The sequence below is a fragment of the Daktulosphaira vitifoliae genome, unplaced genomic scaffold (genome assembly GCF_025091365.1).
Source record: "Daktulosphaira vitifoliae isolate Bord-2020 unplaced genomic scaffold, ASM2509136v1 Scaffold_3, whole genome shotgun sequence".
Lineage (NCBI taxonomy): Eukaryota > Metazoa > Arthropoda > Insecta > Hemiptera > Phylloxeridae > Daktulosphaira > Daktulosphaira vitifoliae.
Genome location: NW_026099574.1, coordinates 9,829,648 through 9,851,681, shown reverse-complemented (window position 1 = coordinate 9,851,681; position 22,034 = coordinate 9,829,648). Strand labels below are relative to the sequence as shown.

The 22,034-nt window shown below is 25.9% G+C and overlaps 1 protein-coding gene across 3 annotated transcripts; it reads left to right on the top strand.

Moving 5' to 3' along the window:
* The first annotated feature begins 1,135 nt into the window (after positions 1-1,135).
* LOC126900344 (neurabin-1) lies at positions 1,136-20,442 on the top strand. Of its 3 annotated transcripts, none has more exons than XM_050675998.1 (23): positions 1,136-1,401; positions 1,737-1,992; positions 2,368-2,644; positions 2,713-2,898; positions 2,965-3,133; positions 3,205-3,531; positions 3,741-3,862; positions 4,328-4,348; positions 4,430-4,567; positions 5,441-5,630; positions 5,718-5,864; positions 5,929-6,189; positions 6,493-6,660; positions 6,730-6,882; positions 7,211-7,366; positions 7,423-7,587; positions 14,262-14,390; positions 14,808-15,059; positions 15,321-15,513; positions 15,580-15,732; positions 17,143-17,283; positions 17,359-17,468; positions 19,184-20,442. In XM_050675998.1, exons 2-23 carry the CDS (start codon positions 1,737-1,739, stop codon positions 19,457-19,459), a joined length of 3,990 nt encoding a protein of 1,329 aa, XP_050531955.1. In that variant the 5' UTR covers positions 1,136-1,401; the 3' UTR covers positions 19,460-20,442. The 3 variants fall into 3 exon arrangements, with proteins under 3 accessions (XP_050531955.1, XP_050531954.1, XP_050531956.1); XM_050675997.1 differs by having other exon boundaries at positions 1,137-1,401; positions 15,321-15,519; XM_050675999.1 differs by lacking the exon at positions 4,328-4,348 and having other exon boundaries at positions 1,137-1,401; positions 15,321-15,519.
* Positions 20,443-22,034: the final 1,592 nt, after the last annotated feature.

Below are 22,034 nucleotides of genomic sequence, written 5' to 3'. Positions count from 1 at the left end.
ATTATTGATCACTTTATCTCTTCTAAAATAAAAATAAGTGTTAAAAAAAGTTTTGACTCTTTAATTTTACATAACTTTTATTTTATGAGGTCCAGTTATTTTATAATCAATATTTCAGAAATTATTAAGATTTAAAATTTTAAACTGTAGATGTGGCCTGATTAATGTTGATAAACATAAGCATTTTTTATTAAAAAATTAATAATCAAATTAATCCCCAACAAATTTAATTGTTTAAATTTATCACTCATATACGAGTTTTTCAAAAAATTAAACAAATTATATTTTAACTACTGACCTCTTTTATATTATTTTAATAAAAACAATTTCATAGAAAAATGAGTTGCCATCAAAAACACGTTTTGCATGAAAAACGTTTTAAAATTTTATTGTAACAAGGGCACTTCATAAAACTTAGTGAAAGATTGAATAGAGAAATTTACCATAGCTTTCTAGTTAGTACGATTGAGCTATTATTTAAAGTGAACAGTTTTAAATCGGTGTTTAAAAAGTCGATGATAATAGATCCTATAGAACATTTTATATTTTATATTAAAAAAAAAAAAATTTAATAGCCATAAATAAACATTGTAGGTAACTAAGTGATAGGAGCAGTGGTATATTGGCAAAATAATTATATCCAAGAAAATTAATCTGGTCGAGCTATTTTGCTCTTATAAATGGCGTAATGAATAAAAAAATTTTAGTACACTAGCTTAAGGTTATAATTTGATTTCACGTCGGATACCTTTCCGTACCCAATCTACCACTGAATAAGGCGACCGCAAGAATATGTTTGCCTAGGAAAACTAAATACGCCAATATTCTAGGGGTAGCAATTACACAAAAAATAAAAAATTCTATCCTGCGAACTCGTATTAATTTTTCTTCGGGTGCTCTGTGTTAGGTACAAAGATTACCTTTTTGTTATCAAATGCCTATATATGTAACTAAATAGTCCAATTTTTTTAAAATTATTTTAATGGAATGAGTATTCTAAGTTTTTTTACACGTCTGATTATTAGTTTTAAATTTTTTAACCTTTTATCTATTAGGTAATAAATTATGTATCCCCGGGATCGAGAATCATTGTTAATATTATCAAAAACGATAATATTTTGACGACATTCCGTTTTGTTGTTAATTGTTATCGGCCGTCAATTATTGCTGTGTTTTATAGTGTAGTGTTGTGACTGTAGGTCGTGGAGTTCAACAGCTACTTCTGATGAAATGATGATGAACAGGTTCGCGGAAAAAATGTTTTCCAAATAGGTGATATTAATCGCTTATTGCTACGCATCATACTTTTCTGCACTAGCGCAGCGGACATGTGCCACGAAGTATGTGTCTCACCGCTATATAAAAATGGTGATGAACTTTAGAAACTATGATTTTTAAATTGTGAGTACTGAGTAATTTTGAGTTGGATTCGTATCTTAATTAGACAATTTTGTGCAATAACTTTGAAAAATTTCTTATTTAATTCTAATTTACAGTAATTAGATTAAAGAAAAATGGTATACATTTCTATAAAATCCTTTTTTAATAAAGTTGTATTATGTAGAACTACCTGTTAATAGATGAATTTAGATAACATATATATATATATATATTTATATTGAAAATGTAAGAATAAGTTTTTAATGATAATCTAGAGATTAGTATTTTGGTTGAGTACTTATTGTTTTGTACTTATTTAACAAAATCACATTTTTTATATGTATACTTTATCATAGATGTCGACAGTAATAGATGACAAGAAATCGATAAGAATGGTTGGCCCTAAAGTTTCACAAATTGCCAACATTTTCCAGCGACCCTCAGTGAATAAGGATACTGATATAATGACAATTAACCAGATTACTTCTCCAACACTTGAAAGAAAACTTTCTACTAAACTTGATACTCCTACCCAAGTAACTGTAGTTAGAACTGAGAGTCATTTGGCAAGGTTTAATAATGCTAGAGCTTTATTTGAGAAGCTGGGTACTGGTTAGTGAAATTTTAGTTATTTTTAAAATTCTTATAGACTATATTTTTCATTAATGCAAAAAAAAAAAAAAAAGACAGCAGAAAAATAATTTTTTTAGTTTTTAATGACTAATATTATTTTGATAGCATTGTTTTATGAAGTATAACTATATTTATTTCATTTTTTTCTTTTTTTATGGGAATTTATTTTCATTTCAACAATGTTTTATTGTCACTGTACTTGAGCCCACCTGGGTGTTTACACCAAATAAATAAATAAATAAATAAATAAATGTAACTCTTAAGAAGTATCTTTATATATCAATAAATTTTTTTATAATTTATCTATTTTTGAAGAGTTGTAATTTTTTTCTATAAAAATTTTACTTTGTCTAGGTGAACCCAAAACTACTTTACTTGAAAAAATTAAGCAAAGTAATTCTCAAGATAATATTTGTGCAAATTCAAGATCTCCTAGTCCTCCATCAGTTAATTTAAAAGTTAGTAATGCAGTCGGTACCATAAATCATTCACAACTAAATGGTAATAAATTTGTTGAAAAACCTATAAAACCAGATAAGCCTGAAAAAAAATTTAATAGTCGCGAATTAATCGAAAAGCAAAAAAATTGGACATCACATTTTTCAAAATCTCCAAGGTCTTCCAACTCTAGGTATTAGTATAATAGATAAGTTTTTTATTTATTTATTTCAGTTTTTATCCATAATATCAATCATTTAGGTATAATAGTGATCCTAGTCCAAATGAAGTAAGAGGATGGATTCCAAACATAAAACCTGAAGGTATTTCAAGAACAGCATCTATATCATCTATTAATCAAAATGATAATTTTTCTCCAATAACATCATCCTCTTCTTTAATTATAAATAATGAAACTATTATTGTGGATACTAAAAATATAAACTTGTACGTAACTTCTATTTTTGAAATATATTTTTATGATGTTATTAACCTTAGAATATTTTTATGTAGTAAAAGTAATATTCCAAATGGCGAATTCAATAAAAATATAATTGATACAAACATTTTAATACCTTTTGATAATAAGCCAATTGAAAGTAACTCATTCAAAACAAATTTAGAAGATCATGTTGGTAAAACTCAAAAAAATCATGTGACTGATAAACAAATTACCAATAAGGTAAGAAATGATTTTTAAATATTAATAATCAAATAACCGTTTTTTAAATTGAAAAATGTAATTTTTGTAAGGAGTTGGAAGATATTAAATCAGTTGAAATATTAGACACATCTGACTCACTTATGAATATAGAAATAACTCACAAATTTAATGACCAAGAATTTGATAAAATTATTGATGAAATCAGTGTGAATTTATCTGAAGTCAATTCATCTACACCTAAAGTTCAGTTTAATATTGGAGATACTACTGGTTTACCAGAAGAAATTATGCAGTTAGAAAATGAAGGTGATTCTGGATTTATATCTTCAGAGGTTGTTAACATTCAAGAGTTAAATAAAGTAATAGCAAATACACAAGCAAGTGAACAGTTTCCTGATGGAAATAAAAAGCAAAGTGTAAGTCTTAAAAAAAAAAATTTTAATTTTAGATAAGTGCATAACGATAAAAAAATCATAATATAAGCATTAACAAGCGTTATAAGCATATAACAAGTATAAAAAGTATTATTTTTAAATAATATTTTATCTTATTTTCTTCCTATTTTTGTAGTTATTTCTTAAAGGAATTCAATTTTCTTTAATTTGTCTACATTGTATATATTCAGGTGGTAATATCTTTAAATGCAAACAATGAATGTGCAAAAAATAATTTAGAAATTACTGATCTTGAATTTGGACAGCCAGATATGATGACACCAGATGAAGCTGAGCAATTGCTTAGTTCAAAGTAATAGATAATCATGTTTTAATGTTTTTTTATACATTTAGAATATATTATCATGACATAAAATACTTTTAAATAATTGAAATTTAGGTATTTCAAAAACTATGTTTTTTGTGTATTTTTATGGAAAGTAAATCCACATCACGTTTTACTAAGTAAAACGTAATAAAATAATTAATAGTAAGAATTTAAAAAAAATTTACTGAATGACTTACGATTGCATTTTATGTATTGATAATATATGAATGTTTTCTTTCATGATGAAAACTTTTTTGTTATGTACTTAAATAGTTAATAGCATTAAAATTAACAAAATTGACTTGACTTTCTCACAAAACTGTCTATTTATTAAAAAAAAATTAAGTTTTTATTATTTAATTTTGTTTTCTAATTATTTAGACATTCATTATTTATTGAATTTATTTTTTTTTTATTTGGTTGCATGTTAATTAATTTAATTTTATGAAGAATTCTGGAAAAAAAAAGTATGTAAGTAATGTTTTATTCTTTTAATTATTAGGATTTTATCATTTTAACTTAAATTTATATTAAAAAATAATTAATTTTTAGAAGTCAAGATAATCTTTTGTCCGATGAAGAAGCTAAAGAAATAAAAATATTACTTTCCCCAACTGATGACCAGTTAAACACTTCTGATTGGATGAGTGAGATTTTATCGGTCGAATCAAGTGATTGTACCAATGAAAGGTTACTTTTTTACAATTATCTCTAATCGCGATTCATAAGAAATTTTGGTTATTTAATAATGTATGATCTATTTGATACGGCACTGCACACTGCTCTAGGCTAGCGCTCACTTGTATCTCTTTCGATATCAACCGTCCACCTATCAATATGACAAGTGGTGGTCATCGTGCATCTCCCTGCCCTTGACACCGTAACAAGGCCGCCGCCGACAGTCTGTTGCTAATTATGCGTTCTGTTTCGTTCCTTCAACTTTGCCATTACTAGTTACCTCTGATTGTTGCAATTATGAAAAGCCTATATACATATACAGAATTTTCAGTATGTAAAGTAACAGGTCAATTGTTATAAACAATGAGAACGATAGAAACCCATTTCCTTACTGAACACCCTATATATACTTTTTATTTTTTAACTGGTTGTAAGACTGTTAATAAACGGATGGCTGCCCTGTGACAAAGAATATTAGTGTCAACTATTTTGATTTACTTAATTTTCTATTTTTTTTTTTAAATTATAAATTACTTGTGTTGTGCTTTGAGGCCAAAAGTACTAAATTTTTAATTTATCAGAAGCTTTAAAAAAGAACTTTATTACTTTTTTTTTTATTTAGTAATTTTTAACTCCATATCAGATTAGTGACAGAGTAATTACCCCATGGTCTAGCTATAGTAAAAGAGTTAGTAAAAAATCCAATAATTTTTCATAAAAAAAAACTATGGTACATTAGTATTTACATCTTTTATCATTTTCGTCTGCCTGATATTATTAAACATTTTTTTATAAATAAATATAATTTAATTTAATATAAAATTGCAAACAATTAAAAATAAAATTACTAATGTTTTTGACTGTTGTGTATGTTTTCTGCTTTAGTCAAGAAATTAATGAAACTATTGAAAATTATAATATGGATGATTTTCAAGTGGATGTTTCTTTAGAACAAAATTTTAATAAATCAAAAACTGAAACTTCTGTGAAAAATGAAACTGTTGATTCTGAAGGTATTGAAGTTGATGGAGATTCGCATAAGTTGAATGAATTTATTCCGCAGCCTACAAAGGAGGTACACTAAAAAATTAAATAAAAATAATATAATATAATTGTAATATTTGTTTAATACCAAATAACGTTTTCTTTTACATTACACAAGATTTTTGAGGAAGGAGGTGTTCATTATTATGAAGATGGTCATTTTTGGATGGAAGTTCCTGGACTACCAGAACGTGATTCTGATGATGAATGTCATATTGATATTAAACAAAATATGAAAGTGAAATTCAGTATTGATCCTATTAAAGTTTGTTTTATCTATATTACTATTTAATATTCTTTCAAATACTTAAAAAATGTATTACATTTAGGTTTACAGCACATTCTCTATGGATGAATATGATAGACGCAATGAAGATGTTGATCCTGTTGCAGCTTCAGCAGAATATGAATTAGAAAAAAGAGTAGAACGTTTAGATTTAATGAAAGTCACTTTATTAAAAGGTCCTGAAGGTTTAGGCTTATCTATAATTGGAATGGGTGTTGGTGCTGATACAGGTCTTGAAAAACTTGGTATTTTTGTGAAAACTATAACACCTAATGGTGCTGCTGCTACAGATGGTAGAATACAAGTAATTTTTTTAATTCATAATTATTTTATTTGAGTATTGGAATGTAGTTCCCTGTCTAGAATACTAAATATTTTGAGTAAGCTTATTAAAAAATTAGGCTACCACTAATTTATTTCTTTTGTACATTTTTCTGAAAACTAAAAATCTAAAAATTTTAAATATATATTTTTGACAGCATCATAAAATATCAAAATTTTGAAAGAAAGAAAATAAATTATTTTCAAATTATTATATATCCAATAGTTAAATTTTAAAAGTATTTATATTAATGTTTTATTATGTGATTGACACAATCTATTTTAGGTAAATGATCAAATAATAGAAGTAGACAATAAATCATTAGTTGGAGTCACTCAAGCTTATGCAGCATCAGTTTTAAGAAACACTTATGGTCAAGTAAATTTTGTTATTGGAAGAGAAACTGATCCTGAAAATAGTGAAGTTGCTCATCTCATTCGCCAATCATTGGAAGTATGGTTTATTAGTTATTGTTTAAATAATTAATTTTAATAAATAGTAATTCAATATTTTTTAAATAAGGCTGATCGAGAAAGAGATACTCAAAGACGCCAATTAGAACATTCATTGAATCAACAGTTATTTAGTAATGATCAAAATGAATCATCAAGTGAAGATTTGAGTAAATCTGAAGAAACCAACAATGTTCAATCTTTAAGAGAGTTATTGCAAGAAGTAAATAAACAATTTAAAATTTATTTTTTATTTTGGCAACTTATTTAATATTAGTTACTCTTTTCCTGAGAAGAATATGAATATTTTTATTTTACAGAGTCATTTAAATGATACTAAAGCTAAAGATAAAGTTAGTAAACTGAAAACCAGGGTGAGCTCCAATGATCTCTGGTTTTTTTGGCATACTAATTATAAAACTATATTGCTTTTAATTTTTGTTAACATGTATTAAAAAAAAAAAAATAATAATAATTTGCTTTTACTCATAAATTTGTATATTTTATATTTGGTTTATCATTAAAATTATTACGATAAAAATAATTTTTAGATTGAAGAGTTAGAATGGAATGGAATAAGTAATAACAAAAAAGAAATATCTGACAAACTTATTCAGACAGGATTACATCTTAATGAAATAGACAAATGTTTATATGTCACTAGAAGAGATAAAGAAACTTATCAAGCTATGTTGCAAACATCAGAGGTAATTTAGTGTTATTATTTTAATTTTACAAAAATTTTATTCTTAAATAAACTTAGGAACGTTATGTAAATCTGGAAAAAAAATATTTGAAATTGAAAAAGATTCTTAAAGAGTTTCAACAACGAGAAGCTGATTTAATACATAAAGAAGAATATTATTTAGAAGTTTTACAAGAAAAAGATACTGAGTATAATGCTTTAGTTAAAGCACTCAAAGATCGGGTAATTTTTTATTATAATAATAGGGTATTTTCATGATTCATTATCATTAAACCATTATTTCAATGGTTCATTATTATCAACTTTATTACAATATTGATTATTGAAATATTACAATAAAAAAATAACAATTGTTAGAAAAAATTGTTTAGAATTCAGGAGTCTTATTACTCCTAAATTCTGCTTGTTGATTTATCTTTTATCGTTTTGCTAGTTAATAATTCATTTTAAAGTGTCCAACTATTAGTTTGGTTCATCATAAGATGCCTCATTTTTAACACTAACGTTTCTAATTGTTCAATGATTCTCTATAAAGTCATTGTTTTCACCCTTGTTCTTACAGGTTTTTCTTAATTGGATTCTTGATTTTTACATAATTATCCCTTTTTATGTGGTATATCCATCCTGTTTTCACAAAGAACTGAGCAAAGTTTGGTACGGTAGCTATATCATCTTTGGTGTCATAGATGATATTCAAACGTCAACTACTAATTTTTTTTGCTTAAAACTGCCATAACTTTTTTAAATATAACCAAATCAATATACATTTTTTTTGTATAGATTCATGAGGTATTTACCTATCATTTTGTATATTTTTTTTTNATCATCTTTGGTGTCATAGATGATATTCAAACGTCAACTACTAATTTTTTTTGCTTAAAACTGCCATAACTTTTTTAAATATGACCAAATCAATATACATTTTTTTTGTATAGATTCATGAGGTATTTACCTATCATTTTGTATATTTTTTTTTAAATTTGACCCTTTACCACCTGCTCACAAGGAGGGATTCAAAATGATAACTTTTTCAACTTAACTTTTGAAAGTGTTCCGGAAAAACTGACACTTTTATATACATCTTAAATTAAAGCTAATGTAATATACTTCATTATGAAAAAATAAATTTCAGAATTTATTTTGTCTTCTGACCATTTCCCTTTATACAGGGAGGGTTCAAAAATTAAAAATGCATATAGAAAGGACAACTTCTTCAACTTAATTTTCGAAAGTGTTCCGGATATATTGACACTTTTATATAAATCTTAAATTAAAGCTGTAATATACTTTGATAAAAAAAAAAATTTCGGACTTTATTTTGTTTTCATGGTGAAAATAGACATCAAAGTTAATAAAAAAAATGAGATTTTTGTAAAAAATTACAATATTAAATTATTAAATATCAACTTCATACTATATTTAGTTGCTATACTAAATATTTATTCATATATTACACTTATAAATCATAAAATTAATTCTAAAAAGTGACACTCCTGTTAAGAGTTCACTTCCTAGTCGCCTATTAAAAACTAAATCTAGTTGGCCCTTGTCACCTATTTCAAATGATGATACTCTTAAAGCAATAAATTCCTTTAAAAAAAAACAGGATCAAATGATTAAGCAAAGCCAGTCTTATGCTGATGCTTTTATTGCTCAATTCAATGAGCTTAATGCAAATTTATCTTTATTATCAGCTCAAATAACTGAACTAAAAACTGAAAATAATTTTCTATGTGAAGAAATTTATTTCGGATTTAAAGGATAAAGTTAAAAATTTAGAATTCTCTCCTCAAATTGACCATGCCCCTTTGTTGCAAAAAATCATTCAGGAATTATCTGATCGTGAACACTGTTGCTTCAATCTTATTGCTCATGGTGTACCTTAATCTACTTTGTTATTGATAACATTAATCATTTGAAATCTGCACTAGAGTCCTTTTCGGTTTTATTACCTCCCGATTATAATTGATCCACTTGGATAAAGTTTCTACCAATTCATCTCGACCCCTAAAATTTATATTTAGTTCTAAAGATGTTGCATTAAACGTCATCCTATCCTCTTTTTCTAATGATAAGAAGTCTATCCCCAGTGTCATCTCAACATTCAATATTGTTTGTGATAAAACTCCTCTTGAACGTGAGCTTCTTCAGTCGTGTCACCGTAAACTTGAACGTCGATTTGCCGACAGCGAGAAAGATATAACCATCGCTTGCGATAATAGAATTCCTTCTATTGTAAAATCACATTAAAAAAACAGCAATTCTACCTCAAGATATCAGCTTCTGGTGATGTTAAGTCTTATTGGTTTCTATCAAAATTGTTGAGGCCTTCGTACAAAATTATTTAATTTTAAGTGTGATGTTGCATGTTTTGATTTTATTTTTATACTTCTCACTGAAACTTGGTTAAATGATTCATTTTATTCTAGTGAACTTGGTCTCACAAATTATAATATTTTTCATTGTGACCGTTCATTTTTAAGCAGTTCATGTTCTCGTGGTGGCAGCGTACTAATTGCTGTACGTAAAGATATTCTTTCTTTTTCAATTAACGTTCCCAATAATACTATTGAACAATTGTTTGTCTCCTTTAAATTAGGTTCTCGTTCTTTTGTTATAAGCTTTGTCTACCTTCCTCCTTTCTGTGATTTATCCCTCTATGATGCCTATGTTTCTTTTGTTGATGATGTTTTCCATCTTTATCCTAAGTTCTTTTTTATTTTTTGTGGTGATTTCAACTTGCCAGAATTGGTCTAATGATGCTAACTGTGTTTTATATTCTTCTTTTTTACCTTCTCGTTACTCCTGTGTTCCTGAAACATTTGCTTTTCATGGTTTCTATTAGCATAACTGTATTTTCAATACACATGGCTCTCTTTTAGATTTAGTGTTAAGTAACGTTTCTAATATAACACTTAGCCTAGTTCCTGTGCCCTGTTCCTATTGACCTTTCCTTTCCAGATACCAGTTCCCTAAATCCTCTTTACCTACAATTTTCTTTAACTTTAATTTTGCTAATTATATTAGTATTTTACAATTTTTAAACTCGTACAATTGGGATTCAAATTTTTCCTCTTTAAATGTGGATCAAGCAGTAAACAGCTTCATGGATGCACTTTACTCCTCAATATTACAATATGTTTCTTAACATAAATCTCATTCCTCCAAATTCCCTCCATGGTTTAATTCTGAACTGTAAAATCTTGTGTTTGAAAAAAAGCGTGCTCATTATAAATTTAAAAAAACCTCTTCTCTTGATGACTATTGTCATTTTTACAATGCCGTACACGATAATACATGATAAAGATATAATTATCTTTCTAAGCAAAATTTTCGTTTATATACTTCTAAAGGTGAAAATTGCCTTTTTAAAAACCCCAAATTTTTCTGGAAGTTTGTGTGTTATAATAAATCTTCTGTTATATCTTACTCTGTAAGTTATAATGGCGTAGTTTCCAATAGTACACTGTCTATGTCAAACATGTTTTGTAAAAATTTTATAATCTCCCTAATAATGCCCCTTTTTCAATATTTGATGTTTTTAATGGTCTATCTAAACTTAATAATAATAAATCAATTGAACCAGACGGTATTCCTGTTAACTTTTTATTTAACCTGCGACATTTGTTATCCTTTCCACTCTGGATGCTTTTCCGAATATTTCTTGATGAAGGATTTTATCCGTCTATTTTTAAAATTTCTTCTATATCTCTTCATTTTAAATCCGGTGATCCAACTCAAGTTATTAATTATCACCCTATTTCTAACCTTTCTCATTTATCAAAACTTTTTGAGTCCTTTGTCTTTCAATCAATTAAATTCAGCACTAATAACTTTTTTACTGACAAATAACATGATTTTTGTTATGGCCGATCTACATTAACATGTAATCTTGTATTTCAATCTTTTATTACTGATTCGTTCTTTGTCCATGCTCAAGTAGATGTCATTTATACTGATTTTTCAAAAGCCTTCAATAAACTTAATTTTAATATCCTTTCTGAACTTCTTTTCCACGCTGGTTTTGGTGTACCACCCCTCTCTTGGTTAATTTCATATTTAACTGAAAGAAAACAGTGGGTAAATATTCAAGGATGTGCTTCTGAAGTGATAACTCCTTCCTTCAGTGTTCCACAAGGTTCAATCCTTTTTCCTCTTTTCTTTTCTATTTTTGTAAATGGTACTAATTCTGTTTTACAGCATGCTAAAATACTCTTTTGCAGACGACTTCAAATTATTTATGTGTGTTACTAATAGTTCTGATGTTATTTTACTTCAAACTGATCTAGATCACTTAGTTAGTTGGGCTGAATCAATTGGCTTGACGTTTAACACTTCTAAGTTCTATAAAATAAATTTTTCACATATTTCCTATCATATTCCTTCAACTTATTATATTCTTAACTTCCCTATTTCATCTGTCCCTTCTTTAGTTGACCTTGGGTTTCGTTTCAGTCCTACTTTTATTTTCAACTTCATATTGAAGAAACTTGCTGCAAGGCTCTCAAAACTTTAGGTTTTATTCAGAGAAATCTCATGAATTTCATCTCTCAAAACCACTAAAAAGTATTTTTTGCTCGTTGGTTCGTCCTATTCTTGAATATGGTTTGGTGTTATAGGATCCTTACACAGCTACAGACTCTATAATGCTCAAAAGAGTGCAGTGTACATTTTTGCGCTTTGCTGCTTTTATCCTTAATATCCCCCATCCACATCATGACTTAACTCATATTCAAAATTTCTTTCAACTTCCTTCTTTATATGATAGAAAACATGATTACAATATTCCTTTATAAACTCTCAGCTGGCTTGATTGATTCTCCTGTCCTTCTTTCTAAATTGAACGTTCGGGTACCTGCTCGTTCAAGTCGTTATACTGCCCCTTTTATCATTTCTCTTTCATTTTCTAACTATATATTTCATTTCGTTCTCGTACGTCTAATGCATACCACTAATAATGACCCTGATATTTACACTCTTTTCATTTTTAATGTAGTCATTTAGCTTTTCTATTTAAGATTTAAATATTGATAATGTTTCTACTTTTTCTTGTCTTTTTTTCTTTATCAAGTTTAATTTTGTTTGTAATGTTAAGTTACACATTTTTAAGTTATTTGATAATTTTAAGTTGATCAATTTACTGTCAAATACATATTGTATTTTTTGGGCTATTGCCTGTAAAATAAAACTTGTAATCAGGATATAAATAAGGAAATATGTAAAAAAAAAAGATAGTCACTTGACAAAGTACTCCCAAGTCTTTAATTTTAGGTATATATTCAATTTATACATTATTTAATACGTGTAAAAGTAATATATATATATATATAACTATTTTCATTTAACTTAAGATCATATTATTACATTATTGTATATATCTATTCATCAAATCTTGTAGAGTAACACAATTATTAAAAGAATTTATTAGTAGTATATTTTGAGATCACCAGTGGCGGATTTACTAGGTGGTCCAACAGGTCTGTACCCACTCCAGCAGCTGTTGTGTGCATTAATTATTGAGCAAAATGCATAGATCTGGACACTTGTTATTGTAAATGAAATATTTCAAACTTATTATTAATTTTTTCACAGATATATTTATGCAGTTTTATTTGATTATTACACTATTTTTGTTATTTCTCTAAATTCCGTTAACATTTATTTGATTAACAACATTTAACAGTATTTCTTCAATAAAATTATAAGAAAAGTAATTAAGTAAATAGTAACTACTGGGTAATATATTTTTTTTAATTCCATGTAAAAACAATCATTTATTCAAATTTTTTTTTCTAAATCTATTGAAATGTCTAATGAAGTCCAAATAAATATGTTGGAAAAAAAATTTATCTACTAAATATCCATCTATATAATGAAAATAACTAAATAAGATTGTTAAATTCGTCTTTGTCATTGTCTCATAATAATTATAATATTAGTTTATTTTGCAACAAAATACTTTCACAAAATAAAATTATTGATGTATTAAATAAATTGTGGATACCAGAAATAAATTTCAAGTTTCCAGTAACATCATATATTTGTGGAATAGACTACTAAAGAGTTAAAAATTTTTAATTTCAATATGCTTGGTAAAAATGATTTCCTTGGTTGTTGTATTTAGCATTACAAGATGGTTAATTATGTACATTTTGTGCTTCGTTTACAAGTTCTCGTGGTGGACTAAATTTTTTTGGCTACATTCAATAGCTCATTGACAGTAGTGCCCAGTAATGAAATCCATTTGGTGAAAAATATTTTTATTATGGTAGTATTAAAATGTATAGTTTTCTTATTATTATTATTAAATGAATAGAAATTTATAACTTTGTTTGTGTCTTTTGGAATACTTGTAAAAATAGACTACTACTGTTTGTAACTTAAACTCTTAATATATTTTCATCTACAAAAAAACAATTGGACATGATTTTGATAAAATAAGAAAAAAATAAATAAAACTCTTTTAAATATTATAATTAATTTTTGAATTTAGTTTTTTTTAATATCAGATTTTTTCACATGCAATATCAATATATCATGATATTGAGAGCAAATTTTTTTTTTAATATTGCAATATAACATCACATAAATTTAGACTATATCAATTTCAAAAAAAAAAGTTGTTGTAAAACCTTTAAATAATAATAATAACTATAAATTTATAAATTAATGAAGAATGAGTGTTTTCTTTATTTTAAATGTTATTAATATTATTTTAAGAGATGTTTTATAAATAAACTATAAGTGTAATCAGTAAGTTTTATGATATAAGTTCATAATACTTTAAATAATGATTTATTTTAAATATTTGCTTACTAACTTAATTCCTTATTTACTATGGCTTTAAAATTGGTCCATTTAAAAACCCTTTTTTTTTTTTTTTTTTATTTCAATAGGTTATACAAGTTGAACATGAACTTCTAGAAACTCAACGTCGAGCAGGTTTTCCAGTTCAACTACCATTAAATACAACCAGCACAAGTCATTACTTATCTACCTTAACTCCTCTTGCCAAAAAAGCAAAAGTAAGTAAAGTTACTGCTGCTTAATATTTAAACATCAATATCAGTGTTGTTAAAAACTCTATGTTCAACATTGATATCAAAATTAGTCAAAAAGTCTCAACATCACAAATGTTGTATTAAAGTATTCATATTGTGTAAGAGTACTAATTATTATTATTATTTTTCAATTAATTAAAACTAAAACATTTGTCTTAATAATTAACAAAAATCTCCATAATTTATATCAAACCAATTTGAAATACTAGATATTATACAACCATTCTAAAAAAGTTTAACAAAAAACGCTTACATAAAGCATAGGAACTTTTGGAACTAAGAGGTCACAAACATTTTATTTAATGTTTCAAAATATAAAATATTCAATGAGAAGGTTGAGAAACGCTTTTAGATCATTGAAGATACTTATATTTAATTTAGGCTTCACCAGTGACACCATTACTTCAACAATTGGGAGCAGAATTATCAGAAACTGAGGATAACCTTGAAGATGAAAAAGTTGGTACAGTTGAACGAAAATTACCCATTAAAGAAGAACTGGACCATGCTGTTCCTCAACATGAACTTTTAGATGTATCTTTATCAAAAAGTAAAGCTGAATTAGCTGCAAGGGGTCTTGCTACAAGGCAATTACCTACAAATCTTCGAAAATCTTTATCAAATACTAGTTTGGTAAGCTTTAATATTGCATTAATCTAACAGGATTTAAAGCGAGGGGGCGCAAAAGACCTCAATCCCCTTGCTTTGCATTAAAATTTTTAAACATTCCCATTAAGATTTATTCATATTATATATTACTACTTGGAATGCTCAAAATAGTATAGTTCTAGTAGTCTTATCTTCTTATTTTTACAACTTTAATCCCTGTATTCTTTTTGATAAAAATAAATAAATTTAATTATATTAATATTATAAATATATTTAATACAACAGGATTACAACAACATTGATGAAACCAATAACTCTTATGAAAATAAACCAATAGTTCCATTGAACAGATCAAATAATACAAACATCATTAGTTTAAATATTCAAGAACAAATGCCTCAGTATGCATCTGTTCAAAAATCACAAGTTCAACATGCTGATCATTTTTTATCTAAAGTTCAACAATCAACTCACTGTCGTAATTGTACATTTTCCTAATAATATATTATATATTTTTAAGTATTATTAATTTTTTAATTTCTAGTAAATGGACCTCCACCATCATTAGCTGAACAACTCAAAATTGTACTTGCTGAACGAGAATCACGTTTATCAGAGTCAAATTGTGTTTATACTTCTGATCATAATAGTTCAACAAGTTCATTTGCTGATGAGATTAGAGAAGCTAGTCAAAATTGTATATCATTTAAAATTAATTTAATTATTTATAAAACTAAGTATTACTTATTTTAAGATTTAAAAATCTATGATGCTAAGACAAAAGATTAAGCAATAATATAAAGTTAAAAAAACCCAGCACAGTGGGGACGTGGCATAGTTAGGTCCAGTATAGATGATATCTGACATTGATCAAAATTACTATCATAAAAAACGCTTTGATGCAAATCTGTAGATAATATTTAATTTAAAAAAAATAATGGATTATTCCAAAAGCTACATGATCTCCCATTTCCTTATTGATATTCTGACTATCTTAAAAAGATATACTTATCTTAAAAAGAGTATAATGATCCATACATTTTTCAAAAAGTTTTAGCTTTATAAAGTTAAAATATAAAAATGAATTTTTTTACAAAAATCGTATTTTTTTTTTTTAATTTTGATAATAGTGTTAGTAGTTCCGGAACACTTCCAAAAATTAAATTGAAAAAGTTCTACTCTCTATAAGCATTTTTAAGTTTTGAAACCCCCTGCATAAAGGGAATTTGTCTGATTTAAAAAAAAAATTTGTCGCATAAAAGAAGTATAATAATAGTAGTTATCGCAAAAAAATTGTATTGATTTAAAAATTTTTCAAAAAGTTATAGCATTATAAACTTAAAATTATAAAAAAAGAATTTTTTACAAAAATCATATTTTTTTTTTATTAACTTTGATGTCTGTTTTCACAGTGAAGATAGTACAAGTCTAAATTTTTTTTTTTAATATTAAAGTATATTACAAAAGTTTTAATTTTAGATGTGTATAAAAGTGTCAGAGTTTCCGGAACACTTTCAAAACTTAAGTTAATTTTTTGTGAAAAGTTGTCATTTTGAATCCCCCCTTGTGATCGAGTAAAGGGTCAAATTTATATAAAAAAAAAAATTTATATTGATTTGGTCATTTTTAAAAAAAGTTATGGCAGTTTTAAGTAAAAGAAATTGAAAAAATTTCAAAAATTAGCGATTTTTAAATTTGTAACTTTTTTGAAGCTTTTCCCCATTTACGGACGAGGAACGAGGAAAATTTTTTCAATTTTTGAGGGTAATGTCTTCAACTAGATACGATTTGTGATCTTTTGACGTATCATTGAAAGATATTGGTTCGGTGAGAGCTGAGAAAAAGTGGTAACATGTAAAAAAAAAAAAAAACAGATCATAGTAAAATTAATACCTTCTCAGCTTTGCATTGCAACTAAAATTAAAATTTTTTTTTATTATATATTTATATTCATATATTATGTCTAATATCAATAATAGCTCAAGAATTCTCTTTGGAAGCCAAAATTAATTGATTTAGATTTATGTTAAAGTTTCTTCATATTTTGTTAGTTCAAGGTATTTAAGTTTCAAATTGAATATTTCTAACCGCAAAAAAAAATTTTCAGTAAAAAAAGCCAATGTCCAATGGCAACAACACACCACACAAATATCTCAAAGCTCTCCTTCATCAGTGTCTTCATCTGAAAGTGTTTCACCTGGTCATATGGTTTCAGATTTGAATAATTCAAAAGCAACTGGTTCATCCGGTATGTTTTTTTATAATTATATAAAAGTCATCAATTAATTAATTTTGATTCCATTGTTGTATTTTTATTATTCAGATTCTATCGATTTATGGACACCTCCGCAATCATCTGATAATTCTTTTTCTGAGAGGAAAAATTCTCATGTTTGGCTTAATGCACCAGTTCATGAATGGTCTAAAGAACAAGTATGAATATTTTATACATTTTTAGAATTGCACAATATTAGCTTGGTATAAAAACTCACTATCGGCTTTTATGTAATTTTTTTAAAATTTATTATTGAATGTATAGTTATTGATTAATTATTAATGTATAGTTATATTATGCGTTTTTTATAAAAACACTGTTTGAATTTAAAATCCTATCTTTAAAATTAAAACCATATGTTTTTACAGATACATTATATTTGTACATCAAATAGTGGTAATAAAATATTACAAAACTAATCATTCATATATTCTCTACCAAGCCAAAAATATCATTTATCTCATTAAAATAAATACACTGATAGAATTATTCATTGAATTTCAACATTCAATTGTTATTTTAAATTATTATAAGTTATTATAGATTGAATGTAATTAAGTAACTTTGATATAAGTAACCTCCATCTTTAAGATAATATATAAAATAAACAAATAAATAAATAAATATATATATATATATATATTTGTTGTAAATTTCAAACTGTTTTCATATTTGTATTTTAGCTAAGGTCATTTCTGTGCCTATGATATTGAGGTATGAGAAATAAATTCAAGATGCATTTATTTTTTTTTTTTATTTAAACACAGATTTTGAATTATTGCTTTAATTTTTATTTTAAAATATGAAATATAATTTAATATTGTTTACTATACCTTTATTATATAAAACAGCAATGTATTATTGCTGTGTTTATTTATTATTTTATACTCCTACTCACTAGATAGTACCATGTTAGAGCGTGTATTTCAAGTAACTGACCTGGGATTCCACCTGACTCCTTCGCTATCTTTTGACGTTCATATTAACNTTCGTTATCTTTTGACGTTCATATTAACTTTATAGTAGGCAAAGCCTTAAAAGTTTTAGGATTTTTAAAACGACATACTAACCTCTTTACTTCTCCACATTGTTTACGTTCCCTCTATTTTTCACTCGTTCGCTCTATTTTAGAATACGGAGTGGTTGTGTGGCATCTTTATTTAGCTAAAGATCAACTCTGTATTGAAAGAGTACAGAATCGCATTTTATCTTACGCCGCTTATTTACTCAAAATTACCCACCCCCCTCATGATTACTCCATTATTCGTTCCACACTTAATATCCCTACTCTTAGTTCCAGGTGATTTGATGCAGACCGTTCATTTATCGATGCTCTCCTTAATGGTCTAATTGATGCACCAGACCTTTTGTCTTCTATATCCTTTCGTGTTCCATCCTATCCCACTAGAAATCACTTTCCCTTTCATGTTCCCTCTCATCATACTTCATACCTAGATTATTATTATTAATAATAATAATCCAATACACAGAATGCTACGCTCTCTCAATAATACTTAGTTTTTTGGTCACACTTACTTTTATAAAAATTTAACTGTCTTATATTAATTATATATTATATTTATCCTATAAATCTTAATTTATTGTCATCATTATTTTGTTGTCATAGTTTCTTACTCTATGTTTTATATATATGCATGTATATTATTATTATTATTTTTTTTTCTCTTCTTTTTGTTATATTATGTTATATATTTAGGTTACCATAATATTATTCCTGTAAATTGCCGTTTGGCGTTAAATAATTAAAATAAAAAATAAAAAAAATTACGTTTATAGTTTAATAATAATTATAAAATATATTGAGTTACTTATAAAACATTCTTTTTTTGCATTAACATTATTTTAATTTTAGGTTTGTCAATGGCTTTTGGCATTGGGTCTAGAACAATATATTGCTAAGTTTATGGAACACCAGGTTTCTGGGGTTGGACTGCTTAACTTAGATACTAAAGATTATAAAAATTTTGGTATTATTGGTGATGATAAAAATCGATTAAAGCGTAAACTTAAAGACCTCAAATCACAAGCAGATAAAGAAAAACGACACACAGAAAAAGAGAGAAAGGAAAAAGAACGCCTTCAAAGAAAAGCAGAAAAATTAGCTGAAAAAGCGAGTAAACGTAAATAATCTTGCCTTCTAGTATTTTTGTTCTTTTACTTCTAGTCTATAGAATAAGTGTTTAGTTTTCCATTTGTGGAAAGAAAATTTTTGTGGAATCAATTTTTTGCTTGTAATATTTTTACAAAAATATTGTATTATTAAAATACTTAAACAAACATTTTTACTAATTGAATCAAATTTATTGCTCAGTAATTTTAAGTGTTTTTTTTTTTTAATAAATAACAGTATTAGAAATGTATACTATTTTATAAAATCTTCATTAGAACAATTTTTAAATATTCATTTAAAAAAAATAAAATTAACTTAATGAATAAATAAATATATAATATTTATATAAACATGTAAAAATTACAATTTTTATACATAAATGTTCATTGAATTTAAATGTTTTTAAATAATAATACAATCTTAATTTTTACATGATCAAAAAATATTCTTAAAAATAACTGGATTTCTAGTCTTAAAACTACTTAAACACAAATATTTTGTATTTATACAATATTTTTATGTATATAAATTTGCAGAAGAATAATTTACTTGTATAAATTATCAATTTGCTTGAATAATAACATATTTTTTTATTAAAACTTCTTAATAAATACATTATTTTAACTTTTTATCAAAAATATTAATTTATAAAAATTAGATTTTCCTAGAAAAAATATTATTATCTTTCAAACTTTATGCAACATTAAAAAAATTTCATAAGATATTATTAATGAGACTTGAATAGCGAGTTGAATCCACAAAAAATGTTATATGAACTGAATGTTTTTATTTATTAAGTGATTTTTTATTTTGTAAATGAATACTATTATTTATTTATTGATGCTAAAGCATGTAGTAAAAATTGTTGTACTTATGATCTTATTTTTTTTATTGTTTTTTAATTATCAATTTTGTAATGTAACATAAGTTTACGTCTCAGTCTTAGAATGTAATCATTTATTTGTACTATAAAAAATACAACTATTTGAACAATTCTCATATTTATGTATAAGTTTTAATAAAAGAAATGTGAATAATCAACTACTCCTTTCCTTATCCATTTAGAATGCAATGTCTTTAAATTATAAGAAAATCTGTGTAAATAATTATTATTATTCTTAGTTAAATGTCATATTTTTTTTATATCTAGCTCTCAATATTATTTTTAAGATATTTTTAATTATAAGTGGAGGAAAAAAATCCTTCAAATTTATTCCTAAATAAAAATATACGAAATATCTTTTAAGTAATTAAGTGATTCACATTAAGAATTAAAATCGTTTAGCAATAATTTTCTATAAAATGTCTTAGGAAATGCCTCAATTACAAGGTTTTAGGAAGTAAAATTTAAAAACATAAATAGAAGGCTATAAAGTTTATGTACTACAATTGTAGTACAGAATCAATTACACGAATAGTAGTCTATTTTAACACGCTTATATTAGTTTCACATGTATGTTTGTTGTAAGTTTGTAACTCCACTCGCTACGTGTTATTGTCACGTATCTCGTCGTCTATGGCCTTGAGACTAGTCTGTCGTAATGCATTCACTCCACCCCGCTCACCAATCGATGGCAAACACTATTCCTATATAATTTTATTTTTGGTTTTCGTACCCGTACATACGCGTGTGTCATCAATTTTATATATAAACAAATTATTATTGTTTATTATGAGATATAAACATTTAAAGTTTTAATTTTTTTGAGCTAATATAATAATGTGTAATCCCTTATGTATTATACATAAGGGATTACAAATACAGGTAGCTAATTGGTTTTTTGTGGTGATATTCGCAGGTATATAACCTTTATTATTAATAGTAGTAAGACACAATTGTGAGTTTATAAACACACTAACTGTCAATACAGAAATTATATCTATTGATAGTCATAATTGACAATAAACACTTCGTAACTGACAGCGATGTCATAAAAAACTAAAAAGTGAAAAATAAATATAGTTTAAAAAGCGTGGGGGGTGCTTTGTGCTATATTTTTCGTATATTGAGTGCCCGACGATTTTTTTCACAATAATACTAGTATTTTTCGTTCATTATTGTTTTAAGCTTATTTTAAAAATTATTTTTAACTCTTTAGTTTGATGTACTTTAAAAGCGTATTTTTTTAGTTTTTTAAACTATATTTATTATACATTTAGCTTCATAAATCTTTTTATATAATAAAACAAAGAAAATTTTCCTACGCTGGAAAAATTACTTGAACTTTAATTTTTAATTTTTTTTTATTATTCAAAGCTCCAAAAAAAACAGACAGTTATTTTTAAAATGAAAAAACATTTTTTGCACTTCGCCAGTGTTAATAAATGTTTTTCGAAAATGCTCACTGCCGCTAGCGTTTGTTGATGTACTGACTTACGAGAGGTACCTTGAAAATTATTTTGTAATCCGTTCATTTTTGAACGAGTAAGTACATGTGCATGTATTTTAAATGGTTATTTTTTGATTATTTCAATTGAAAGTTTTTTTGAATTACTTATATAAGTTTAAAATAAGCTTTATTATTTGGCCCCGAAATATTAACCATGCATGGCATAGTCGGGTACTCGACTTAAAATCACCGTGCAACCCTGG

Bases quoted from the DNA above. Each gene is read 5' to 3' on its own strand.
- LOC126900344 (XM_050675997.1), top strand. From the start codon at position 1,737: ATGTCGACAGTAATAGATGACAAGAAATCGATAAGAATGGTTGGCCCT. The intron at 3,134-3,204 runs GTAAGAAATGAT...AATTTTTGTAAG, and splicing joins ATAAACAAATTACCAATAAG to GAGTTGGAAGATATTAAATC. The intron at 17,469-19,183 runs GTATGAATATTT...TTTTAATTTTAG, and splicing joins ATGAATGGTCTAAAGAACAA to GTTTGTCAATGGCTTTTGGC.